The sequence below is a fragment of the Eremomyces bilateralis genome (assembly GCF_010015585.1).
Source record: "Eremomyces bilateralis CBS 781.70 unplaced genomic scaffold P152scaffold_6, whole genome shotgun sequence".
Lineage (NCBI taxonomy): Eukaryota > Fungi > Ascomycota > Dothideomycetes > Eremomycetales > Eremomycetaceae > Eremomyces > Eremomyces bilateralis.
In genome coordinates this window covers 1,260,601-1,273,191 of record NW_022985072.1, presented here as the reverse complement: position 1 = coordinate 1,273,191, position 12,591 = coordinate 1,260,601, and the positions used below count along the sequence as shown (strand labels likewise).

At 53.9% G+C, this 12,591-nt stretch overlaps 4 protein-coding genes across 4 annotated transcripts; 3 read left to right on the top strand and 1 right to left on the bottom strand.

Annotated features, from left to right (window-relative positions):
• Positions 1-47: 47 nt before the first annotated feature.
• Positions 48-1,292, bottom strand: P152DRAFT_481179 (G-patch-domain-containing protein; the record flags this gene model as incomplete). Its single annotated transcript, XM_033681798.1, has 2 exons — positions 910-1,292; positions 48-851 (listed from the first exon to the last, which is right to left on the bottom strand). The coding sequence occupies exons 1-2, from the start codon at positions 1,009-1,011 to the stop codon at positions 48-50; spliced, it is 906 nt and encodes a 301-aa protein (XP_033535646.1). The 5' UTR covers positions 1,012-1,292.
• Positions 1,293-1,643: 351 nt separating this feature from the next.
• Positions 1,644-4,365, top strand: P152DRAFT_465741 (mitochondrial carrier; the record flags this gene model as incomplete). The annotated part of the gene is made up of 6 exons (XM_033680650.1): positions 1,644-1,991; positions 2,048-2,715; positions 3,465-3,620; positions 3,689-3,715; positions 3,791-4,249; positions 4,308-4,365. 6 exons carry the CDS (start codon positions 1,644-1,646, stop codon positions 4,363-4,365), a joined length of 1,716 nt encoding a protein of 571 aa, XP_033535645.1.
• Positions 4,366-7,095: 2,730 nt separating this feature from the next.
• Positions 7,096-7,914, top strand: P152DRAFT_472786 (uncharacterized protein; the record flags this gene model as incomplete). The annotated part of the gene is made up of 1 exon (XM_033681179.1): positions 7,096-7,914. One exon carries the CDS (start codon positions 7,096-7,098, stop codon positions 7,912-7,914), a length of 819 nt encoding a protein of 272 aa, XP_033535644.1.
• A 1,830-nt stretch (positions 7,915-9,744) lies between these two features.
• Positions 9,745-11,943, top strand: P152DRAFT_301661 (uncharacterized protein). Its single transcript, XM_033675087.1, has 2 exons — positions 9,745-11,767; positions 11,848-11,943. The coding sequence occupies exons 1-2, from the start codon at positions 9,932-9,934 to the stop codon at positions 11,896-11,898; spliced, it is 1,887 nt and encodes a 628-aa protein (XP_033535643.1). The 5' UTR covers positions 9,745-9,931; the 3' UTR covers positions 11,899-11,943.
• Positions 11,944-12,591: the final 648 nt, after the last annotated feature.

The following is a 12,591-nucleotide window of genomic DNA, read 5'->3' as shown; positions in this document are numbered from 1 at the left end:
CATTGCCTGTGGTTACGTATTAAGATGACTTGAAGTGGATTTTATTCTCAGTCGTGGTCCTCCTCAGTCAGTCCTGGACACCCATCCATCTCGGGGTCCGGATATTGATATTTACAGTAGAAGCAATACTGCCTCTCTTTTCTCAAATGCTCCACCACCTTCTCCAACTGCTCATCCACCGTCATGGCTTCGAAATCATTCAATTCTGGGTCCTCCTCATCTAGCTCCTGGAATGTTATAGCCTCCTCCGAGGGACCCTTGCCAGGACCCAAATCCTCCTCATCCGAGTCGTGTTCCGGATCGTCAAGCGTTCTCGCCTGCATCTCCAACCTCAACTGCTTTTCGCGCTCCTTCTCTAACCTGTCGCGGACGAGCCCGCGCCAAAGAACGTTGATCGACGTTAAAGGCTTTGACTCAGCGTTCGTAGCCCCCGTTGCTCTCTCTGCTTCCTCTTCCGACTCCGCAAACTGCTCCGCGACCTTTTGCGCCGCATGCAGCTGGCCCTCGAACCGCTTCTGCTCCCGCTCCAGTCTGATCCGCTCCCGATACGCCTCCGGATCCATCTTCGCCAGCTTCGCCAGATTCTCCTCTCCCGCCTCCGTACGAAACTTTCGCTTCCTCGCATTCAGATGCCCGATCCCGCCTCGGTCCTCCTTTAACGCCACTTGAATCGGCTCTGTCCTCGCATCGCTGGCCTTCCCCAACGCTGTCCCGGGCTTGAAGCCGAGCTTCGCCATCATCTGGAAGCCTTTGTTGGAGGGGTCGAGGGCGGTGTTGAGCGCTGCATCGCGGGCGGCTTCGGCTTCAGCCTCGAGTTCTTTCTTGGATTTCGTGCGGCCTTTTTGCTCGGACTAGGTTCCCTTTAGCTGGTGAGCGGGGGTAGCTGATTATGCACGCAGGTTGACATACCTCTTTTTGCTTCCTGGCGCGTCGCTGGATCGAGGTCTCCTTGGGCTTGACCGTCGGATCTTCAACCAACATGGTCATGTAGTCGTCCTCCTCTTCCGCCATCGTGCATGCGTGATTAATGCAATGCGGGCTTAGTGATTCACGTCAAAAATAGCGCGTCCGATGTCGTCGTAGGAATTGAGCTATGGATTATGTCTGTCTTAAAAGCCAGCTTGATCTCTTTGTTTGGTTATTCGATGGAAACACTACCAAGATTCCGATCTCGCAGGTCTGGAGCGAGTCGGAAGGGATATGCTCCGAATAATCTGATCTTACCCTTGCAATATCAACGCGAATATGCCCGCTTCCGTCATGGGGTTCCTCTTCCAATTGCCCAACCCACCCAATTTTTCCAGCTAATTTCTGCACCCCTCCGTCCTGCCACGCCCCCGTCGTCGGTCTTATTCTCGTCTGCAAATCAAACCGCCACAACACGCGTGTTTTGGATCCACTCCCACATGCACGAAACGTTCGCTTGGCTAGATCCGCCGCCGGCTCCGTAGTGATAACAGGAAAGATTCTCTGCCCCTCGGATTTTTGATCTGATAAGGAGCGGTGAATCCTCCGAATCTCCCCCTCGACCGTCCACTCCCCCCCCTCTCCCCATCCCCTTCGACCTGTTTAACGATGAGCCAATTTTCTTCCTGACATACACGATATCCTCCTCCAGTCTCTGGAGTGTATTACCTACGTTGATGAGTTACTCCGGGACCAAGGTCTCGACTGAGGGTGCCCATCATGGCCAACCCACCCTGGCAACCGATGCGATGACACACAAGGCTTGGACGGGGAGAAGCGAGAAGGCTACGAAGGAGATCGTCTTTGGATCGATAGCGGGGATGTGTGCGAAGCTCTTCGAATATCCTTTTGATACGGTGAAAGTTCGATTGCAAGCACAGCCGGATACGCTGCCTCCACAGTACAAAGGCCCGTTGGATTGCTTTCAGCAGTCAATTCGGCGAGATGGGTTTCTCAGTCTGTATCGGGGGTTGACTGCTCCGATGGTTGGGGCAGCTGTGGAAAACAGCAGCTTGTTCTTCAGTGTATGCAATCCCGGATATTACAGGCGTGTTCTACTCAGCTAACTCATTGTTCACAGTACGATCTCGCACAAACCTTCTTCGCATCCTACATCCACAACACCACGAAAGACGAGCTCACCCTCTCGACGAAAGCAACATGCGGTGCCATATCCGGCGCCTTCACCTCCTTACTCCTCACACCGATCGAGCTGGTAAAATGCCGAATGCAAATGCCCAGCGACAAAAGCTCCAAGACCACCCGCCTCCCCGGAGTCTTGACCACCATCTCCACCGTCTACCGATCCCAAGGCGTCTTCGGCTTCTGGAACGGCCAACTAGGTACCCTACTACGAGAAACCGGCGGTTCGGCCGCGTGGTTCGGCGCCCAAGAAGGCGTGTCGATGTGGTTCCGGAAATACAACGGGAACACCGATCCGAGATCTGCGCTGCCGGTCCACCAGCAGCTGATGGCCGGCGCGGCGGCGGGGATGAGCTACAATTTCATCTTCTACCCAGCGGACACGATCAAGTCCTGCATGCAGACGGGGGATCTCACCGCGCTGCTACCGGGGCAGCGGAGGACCTTCTCATCGGTGGGGAAGGCGCTCTGGAAAGCGGAGGGGTTGAAGGGGTTGTATCGAGGGTGCGGGCTGACGGTGATGCGGTCGGCTCCCGGGTCGGCGATTATTTTCTATATCCATGATGCATTGACGCGGCGCTTTCCTTCAAAAGCCGACATAATAGAGTTCTAGACGGTTGGCGAGGATTTGCATGGACATATCAGTGATGAGGTTTTGGATGCATGAGGGGATTTCTTGGGAGTCCAACATGGACGTTGATATCGGGCGTTTTAGGGATACTGCACTACGGTGTGGCGGCACAATAATAGAGATAAGATCTTGCACAATGTCGTCAAACAATACCGGTAACCACGATGAATAGTGGCTGAAATATACAATCACATGTGGAACAATCCCCTAAATCTACCATGGAAATTATTATCGAATCCGAAGTCCAGATGAGCTGAAGCACAGGATGATAAACACATTGCCTAATTCGAAACCCCGCCCTCCGTTCGCCCATCCCTCACCTCGCATGTGACAAACAGCCTCGGGACCATTCGGCGCCTCACCACCGACCGTGACAACCCCAGATTCTAGTTGCCGAAGATCCAGGATTTGACCGTCGATTAGATTCGCCGCTCCAAAACCTTTCCCTATGACCTTGCAACCCATATACAATTTTCGAAACGACTGTTGATCCTATTCCAGCCGGTTTATTTCCATGCAGTCCGGTGCAACGTGTGCGATCCGACGAGCTCCTTCCTGGCGGTAGATATATCTCGGTGTTGCCCAGCGGTAGCGGTGCCGCAGACGTCATTCCTCGGTCCACTCGAGACGGTATCGTTTGCGCGAAGAGGTGTCAACGAGAAGGGCGTTCGTGACGATGGAGGCTGTTAAGAGGTTAGAGGTATGTACATGGAAACGAGAGAAGGGAAATATGGCCGTGGATGGTGCTGATGGCGATATTACAGGCGGTCGCGACGAAGATCGTGATGGATCCGGCTTATCATGATGTCCTATCGCTAGTGAAAGCAGTCCGGAACGGAGTGATATACGGAACAAAAGTGCGGTTTCCGCATGCTTTAGTGTGAGTACTGCGCAGTATGGATAGAAGGAGCATAGATAGGACATGCGCTGACCAAATTTCCCGAATAGTATCATGTTACTCTTCCGACAGGGCTCGTAAGTCCACCCCATCCCCAACACCTCCCAGCAACCCTCCGGATCCCAAAGAACATCCAAGCTAACCCCCGACAGCCTCCGTCACCGCCTCCTCCTCGTCCTCAAAGCCACCCGCCAACACGCCCGCAATCTTGGCCTCTTCGCCCTTGTCTGGAAACTCTGCATGATCCTCTTCCGCTCCGTCCGCGGCCAAGAAGGCCGCTTCGACACCTTCATGGCCGGCCTCATCGGCGGCTACACCGTCTTCGGTCGCGGCGACCAGTCCTCTGTCTCCCAGCAGATCGTCATCTACGTGTTCGCCCGCGTCATGCTGGCGAGCGCGAAGCTCCTGATCAAGCCGGCGGGCGGGCCGAAGACGCTGGCGACTGGGGGGCGGGGCGGGTGGGGGTTGGTGAAGGATGAGGGGAAGAGGAAGTGGGTGAAGGAGAATGCGTGGCCGGCGTTTGCGAGTTTGAGTTGGGCGTTTGTGATGTATGTTTTCCGGTGGCATCCGGAGACGGTGCAGTCGAGTTTGCGAAGCTCGATGCAGTATATGTGCGTATTTCCCCAGACTCTCCCTGCGAGATCTACGGCGTTGCTAACTAGTGTGCAGCTACGTGGACTCGGACCACTGGGATTCGTTAGACACGTTCCTATGGAGGAACAAATAGATGCATATCTCGGCGTTTGATTTTATTTGATCGGGGCAACGAGCTGCTTAGACGAAATTTTGTATGATATTTACGCTGGGTTGGATCTCGTCCTGTTGACTACCGGGCCAGCGAATGTCCGATCCCCCTGTTTACTACAATCCGGCGCGAGGGCCGGCTGGCCAAGACGTTTACCGGTAGCATCTACAACGCATCTAGTGTCCGGCGTCGATGGCGTCATATCCGAATACAACGTGTTCGGAACAAAGACTTCGATGCCGAAAATAGGAGGAGACCTGTGTAACTGGACGGTGCCGTGGTGAAGTGTGAATAGGCATGCTCAGACTCGAACCCGCGACCACGCGAGGCCCTGAATAGTCTTTGTGACACCTTTCCAGGCCTACCTCCGCTTGAATTGCGTCAAAAGAGTACCGAAGAGCAAAAGAGAACGAGATGAGGTATGGTAATGTCCAGAAAAAGAGCAAAACTATAAGTCTCGAGACCCTGGGTAACCCCCTGGACTTTTCCGAAGTACTACCGGTACTTTTCTACTTTTGTACTTTTGACCGGTGGACTGTGAAATGAGTGGTTATAAACACAACACCATGTACCCAGATTATTTCCACTGATATGAGTTTTGTAAACTGGGTATATAAATTCCAATTGCAATTCACCCGACTGGGCGAATCCAGTCAGGTCACCGAGGTCCTCTTTGATGCTTCACCCCCGAGAGAGTCCGGGGCGGAGATGGGTGTTCACAGGCCATCCTACATAAACTCACCGAATCATTTCGTGCAGAACGTCGCTCAAAGATTTGTCTGGGGTAGCGGATGCTTTTCCCCAGACCGGGTTCGATCCAGGTTCGTGACTCATGGTGAGCCGTTTGTGGGATACACTGCTTCTCACTGGGAGTTTCAAGGCAGGTTTTTATTTCCATATATCGTTACAGGTAGGTACACGTCAGTTGTCGAGACCTCTAAGGCCGGTGCTATTTCTCTTGCTAAAGACAGTTCGGGGCCGAGCAGGTCAAAGTGCTAGCTCATATATGTGCCAGGCTCCGAGTCGCTTACGAGGCGGCGAACGCTAGAAGCGCAGGTATCGTGGAACTGTGGCTCCAGGACGCATACTGAGCATCGTTGATGAGCTGTTAACCGGATGAGAGTAAATTTAACGTTCTACATGGACCAGGTCGGTGTACACTAACTAGGCTGGTCAGTGTTGAACATCCAGAGTTGCATTTAAGGTACTATACTGATGACATGCCTTTTGCATGCATTTCTCACATTCTGCGAAATCCCGTCTCAGATCCCCAGCTGTCGATCAAATCCAGATGGCTTCCTGTCAGTGCTCCATTGGAATTAATCTCGGCCCGTCAGCCATCGTTCCCGGTGAGGAGTCCAGGTAGACAGAACCCTGTGGTTTCTGCGCCTTGTGCGTGCGATGTCGGATACTGTCAAACACAAGGTCATGTGTCGTGTGCTCGCACCATATCAGGAAACCGATTAGAACGGTCAGCTGTTTCTGGGGCGTGAATCACAGGGTCGATTGGTGATTATTCCGCTTCGTTGTTGCGAGGGGGTTCGATTTGTCTCAAGGTTTAGCAGTGCAGTCATGATGTTGGTATTCCTTACTTGGTTCGGTCTGGTACCATAGGACCCAAGGCGGGGAAGACGGGCCAGCCCGAAGGCCCCGAAGTCGGGAGGCCGATGCGCCGCGGCGCCGGATATCGCACCAGACCGGTGAACCGCTCCATCTTGTCAGTTGTGGGATAAACATCCAACCATGTTTCTACGGGATACAGGTCGGTGACACGATAGGATGATTTGTGTTACCTTAGGCGTCGGTTACTATCTGACGTCCTTCTCATATACGGCATCAATATCTGATAATTCACGTAATACTTATACTTGACGATAAGCTCGCAGGCGGCTTTGCGGTTTGTATCGGCTCTCAGCGTGGTGGTGCCGTATTTGGTTCCTCCCATCCTCACACAGCAAAGCTAGAATTCCTCGGTTCAATCACGTAGTCACTCACCTCCATCGGCTCAATGTGCTTGTGAGACGGCTGTCCGCGGCGATTTTCACCGACAAACCCAGCGTTCTCGCCGTCCTGCTCATCAGCATGTTGTGCATCTCGTCTCACAGGGCTGCGCTTATCATGCACTGCCAGACTGTGGTACCTTGTGTGCCCTACGATGAAGGCGGAGCATCAGGTCCAGTGACATCGGTGAAGCGCTGACTTCGATATCGTTCATAGGACAATGCATGAGTGTAGACATCCGGTAAAGAGTATTTGGAGTTGGGGGAGAAAGCCTTTACAATCAGTCGGGCACAAGTAGGCGTCGGCCTGGGCGAGTGATCATGAGGATGATTTGGGTCATGTTGGTTTACCAATATGTCATAATACACATCCTCCACCGAGCTCGCTGAGTGTCATATATTGGGATGAAGATAAAAGCCATGCCATATCTTCATTTCTGTCGAGTCTTCCAAAATCGTTTCCAGTCCTTTTCCGGTTCTTTCATCTTCTTCTCGACATTTTTGCAATTCAATCCAATCTCCCTTGTATTAGTTAGCTTAGGATATCTAGATGGCTTTGGTCTTTACCTCGTGTGTTTCCATTCAATTGTATTGCCATTTTGTTTGAGGCTTGTGCTGTCTTGAGGCGTCTCCCTTTATTCTGTAGGATAGTTTGCCATCCTACTTCAGGACACATTCGCTCCTCAGGGGAACTTAAGACTGTCCTCTCAATATGTCGCCGAATCCGCACGCCTCTTATGAGAAGCATATGGGGAAAGAGTACGGGGCTCCCCAGGAGCCGCCACGATCGGCGAATCGATCTCCACAACTCAACAACACGGTCGAGAGCTCAGAAGCAGGCGCCGGTCTGACCATGGAGCAATACGATCACTCTTGTACCTATTTATCGTCTCGAGACGCATTCAATAGTCCTGCAATCCCCTCTAGCCATACCGAGCGTCCCCACGCCAACGAGGAAGCCGGCTACGATCTCGCTCACACCGTCATCCACGCAGTCGGTGCCCACCTCGACCTCCCCTACCACTACTCCCACTCCTCCCCTTCCTCCCTCACCCTCTCCTCCCTCCCTGGCAACGCCGAATGGAACCCCACCTCCGAAAGCACCCCCAACCCCATCGAGGCCCTCCAGCAAGTCACCCAGCAGATCCACGCCCGCCATCCACCACATCTCCACCAGTCACCCGTCCCCTCCGGCCCCGTCGTCTACCCGATCGACCATCGCGGCGGTTTCGCACGACCCAACACCCCCGCATACGGGACATCGGGGGCGAGCGCCGCATCGAGCGGGCGGGGATACGCGTCCGCTGCGCACCATAGCAGCACTACGTGCTCGGCGGTGTTGCCGCCGTGCGACATGGAGGACGATCTGCGGGGTGTGGGGCTGCATAATCTGCATTGTGACGGCTGGCATCGGGTGCGGGAGACGGGGTATTTTTTTACGAAGGAGCCGCTGGTTTTGGTTCCTTGTTCTCGGTTGGCGTTGTGTCCGCTGGCGGATCAGGGGATCTGGAGCGAGTTACGGTATGGCTAGACGGTAGATGATTGAGATGTGCGAGCGGCATGCTGGAGTTTCGTTGTCCTGGTTGGGGATATGGGCGGATTCCAGCTTTCGGCTTTACGACCGAGATGGCGTTCGGAAGGATTTCATACTACCAGCTCTGGCGAGTGGAGCGCGACGGGATATGGACCCGTCGCTTGGCTGCGAGAGCATGCATAGCTCGATTGGATTTGCTGATTTTCCATTGTCTCGCAGGATTTTCCGGATGTCTTATGTAACGCGATACCCATGGGATGGACACGGGGATTCTAGGGAGTCATGGCGTATATTTCCATAGTTTTTGAACCGAACACCGGGGCCAGTGACTTGCTATTCTTCTCTTTAACAACTTTTAGCCATATATGGTCCCTGATAGTCTACGGGACCCTCTACAATATCTTCTTGTTTTTATATCCGTCAAAGCATCGTGTTCTGTGGTGATATCGTCTCGGGCTCTTTCGTAAAATACGACTGGACCCAGACCAGATCTGGACTTTGACTTGAAGAAAATACACTGAGGATATGACTTATACTGGCTTGGTATACGGATATATGAGCATCCATTTAAAAAACGGTCCCTTTGCCACAAATGGGGGGGATGGGGGGGGGGGATGCGCTGTGGAGAGCGTCGGTGTATCCGAAGTGCCAAAACAAGGCACCTTGAGACTAGATCTGAATGCGTAAGGCTGAAGTTTGACGATCCACATGTTCCTTGGCCGAAGGACGCAATACCTTGCGAGTCTAGAACACTAGGATTGAAAAGTCAGCATGAATAATACAGTATTCATCTTAAGGCTGGAACACAATTGAACCAGGAAGAATTGGAGAATCGAGATGGTTGAGAGATCAGCCTCTCGCCAACGACTGGTGGCTGCCACGTTGTGGGGCCAGTAAGGGGAACAGGACGGGAACAACTACTCTGCTCACTCTAAGTGCTGAGACCACCATTGGGAAACATGGACCTCTCAAGTCTCTCAACAGAACTCAGAAGTCATCCACCTCCATCTCTCCAGTATTTCCCTTGAGTTGGTTCACCGTGCTATTCATTGCTTTCATTGTCGTTTCCCACTTGGACGAACGGTGGGAGTCTGGGAGACGCTCCATTGGTGGCAAGGTAGCTATCAGCTATCTATTGGTCCCGTTCACCACCGGAATCTGACCAAATCACTGGTTACTTCTCAAGGAGAGTAGATCGGCTGGAGAAGTCCGGAATCTGAGTAGGTATGTGATCCAATACATGGACGGTTGCATTAATATCATCTCTGACCCCGACATTAATAGCACCCTTAATAGCATCTAAAAGCCTCGGACCTCCTTTTCGAATATCGCATCGGACACCTGCAATGAGCCCATACGAAGGAGCCACAGATCCTGACGTTGCTCGAAAAAGACCCGGGTTGAGGATGACCGAACCCGAATACTCAGCATTAAACATCGCTGCAGGTGAGAGCATTATTTCGAGTTTGCACCACCAATGCTATCCCGCGCATTGTCAGCCTTCAAACACCCTAGAACATGTCCGGTCCCAAGGCTAGGTGGTGGAAATGCGTTGTTCTTCTCCACCCTACTGCGGAGACTCCACATGTGATCCTCTGTCGTCACTATTAGTATGCCCTACCTACTCGATCTAACCTGCGAACTTCAGTTGGATATACCCGCGAGCCCTGTATGCGGGCCGCCGTACCATCCTCGACACGTTATCCCAATTCATCCTCACGCTCCGTTCCCTAATCGCCCATTCGATATTGCGACCGATACATCTGCACCAGAGTTACCTCGACCCTTGCCTCCGATATCTCCCGTACTGGGCGTCCACCCCTGCCTTGGATGTATGCCCCAGAGCATCGTTGCATGCGAAGAGCAACCGTACGACAGATTTCGTGCTTAATATCGGGACCATCCGTGTGGCGTATGGGCTGACGAAATCGCGGGGGTTGCATGAATCTCCAGCCTGGGGTCGGCGCATGAGCAACTGCTGCTGGTGGACTGGCCATCAGGCTCGTATAAAACGATGGCGTCCACGGCCCCCCCTCGACGCTTCAAAGTCGAGCCCATAGAAACGACGAGGTCGACACGCAAAGGGGAACGAGAGAACGAGACGGGCGAGACGCAGGAAGGCAAGCAGGATTCTGCTGAGCCCGCTGTGGTGAAGATACCAAGACGGTACGCTCCTGTACCCATCGAGACGACTGTTGTCCACCGCAGAGCTGCAAAGGACCGTGACACAGATGTGGAGACAAAGACCGATCTAAAGGAAGGCTCAGAGTCAAGCACTACGACGAATCAGCAAACAGAGGCCGGAAGCATAGCCAATCCACGTCCCAGAAGGAACTTCGCACCGCAACTGCTTGAGACAGCTGTACGGTCACGTCGTGTCGGCAAAACCTCTCCATCCAGACATGTCTCAGGAGACATAGACGACACAGATCGAGACTGTTTCAGCCATCTTGTTCTACGCCGTTCAGAGCTTGCATCCCGCACTCCTAGCCCTTTGGGAATATCACAAGCCGAGCTACAGGAAGCACGACGAATAGGATCACCACTTTTGTCTCGGTCTCGCCAAAGTTCCGTTGGAAGCGCTCGATCACATTCCTACCAAGTTCCTCATCTCGACACGATAGAATCCTCAGAGTCCGAAGAGTCCATCTCACGACGCGGCTCGCTATCCAACACACCCCCAACGCCCGCCTCCTCACGAAACTCATACAAGCATGCAACGCGGATACGAGAGAGCGCCGACGAAACCACATCTGCCTATTTCCTCCGCGTAGCAGCGAAGACCGCCGAACGACAGCTACGGGAACAGGCCATGGCCGCATTCCCCAATGATGATCGCCACGAACCCGTAGCACACTTCATCAACAGAGACCTTGACACGGCGTATCCCAGCCGGCACCCGACTCACGACTCAACGAAACGTTACAAATATCGGAGAGAATCATCGGAAGCGAACTGGCAAATCCGCGGGTTTCGGAAGCGTTCGTCCTGGCGAGATCGCAAGCGACATGCGGAACGACGACAGAAAGCGAGTGGTGACTCCTCGAACAACGATTCTTGGCGACACCCTATGTCCGGTCTCTCTGACGGCGGCATGCAGCGCGATACGGATCTGGAGCAAATGCGCAACAAGGCACGGCCGCCCATGCTCGGCGGAGACATCGTCTTCCCCCGCTGCCCTTCTCCCAACCAAGCTCGCTTCGACGTGACCCAAAGCTCCTATGTCATCCGCCAGTCGATGTGCTACCTGTCAGAGCAAGCCAAAGAGCCCGACCGCGAAGGTCTTTGGCGCAATAAATCCGAGGCGAACCTCATCTCCAGTAGCCGTGAATCATCCTCTATATGGACCGGGCGGAAATCCCCGTCGAACAACCCCAAAAGCCCTTCTACCTCTGGCCTGTGGGGCGGCTCCTGTACTAGCAAAGACGCACTCACCGTCCCTCGCGGACCCACCGGCATGATCACTCCGAAAGTCATCGACGAAGACGAGCTCATACACGCCGACCACCCGCTCTCAAACCACCACCAACTCCCCCCCTCCCCCCCCTCCTCCTATCCCGGCCCTACCAGCCTCGACGAAAAACTCTCCCGCGCTGCACTCATCGACGCCGAATTCCACCCCGAGTTCGTCACCCAAGTCTACAACTACCTCTCCCTCGGCTACCCGGCCGTCGCCCGCGCCTTCGACCCTGAGCTCAGCAAGATCACCCACATCCCCATCGCCGAGCTGCGCCAGGACGACCATCTCGCCTCATCGAAGGGGTACTTCCGCCTCGGCGAGGACTTCTGCGCCGATGGCGTGCCGATCACGAGGGAGGCGTGTATTCGGTGGCGCGCGCTAAGGTTGTATGTGCGGGAGTGGGCGAGGCAGAATCCGGGGAGCTGCGAGCCGGTGCAGGTGAGGGATGGGGGGTTTGGGGTGGGGGTAAGGCGGGGGAGTTGGGCGTGGTGAACTCTCGTCGTCGCATATCGCTATCATGAACGCCAATTTGCGCTGGTCACCTTGACGCGCGCGCGGTTCCTAGTGCATTCAGCGGACGTTTTTCGTGGTTTGGCTTCCCGGTGTCGATGTGCACGCACAACGGCCCGTTCGGTTCGCGCACCGCGGAAAGCGCATCACCGCGTCGTACCGTTCCCGGGTACCTTTTTTTATTTCCTTGTAATTGGGCGCGTCCCGTTCGGCGCATCCGCCACGACGCGCTCGTGCTCTCGGGTTCGCCCATCACCTGTCACCATAGATATCCTGTCCGTTTCATGTTCTGAGCGTTCTTGGGGGTTCGATTGATCGTAGCAATGTTTGCTACCAGCGAGAAAGAAGGTCCATTTTGGTTGCTGTTGTTCTTGTGGATCGATGTCGCGCATGCATATACCAAGACTGTATTATCCATTTTGCAGAACTGATCGGTGGGTTGCAATGAGTCTAGTGCTTCACCGACGTTACAATAGGTCTATTACCAATTCACTGTCAACAAGCGTTTCAAAAAGACGGCTTTCATGAGTACGGTGCCTGATTCCAGTTACACAGAGCGGTGTAGTTCATCGCCTATTCATCCCGTGAGATGAAGCCGAAGGAGACACAATCCCGCTGTCACATCGGGTACCCCAGGTTTCCCCTTTCGTCATCCCCTTTCCACTCCACAGAGCGATACAAACGGGTCACGTCTTCTGATATGG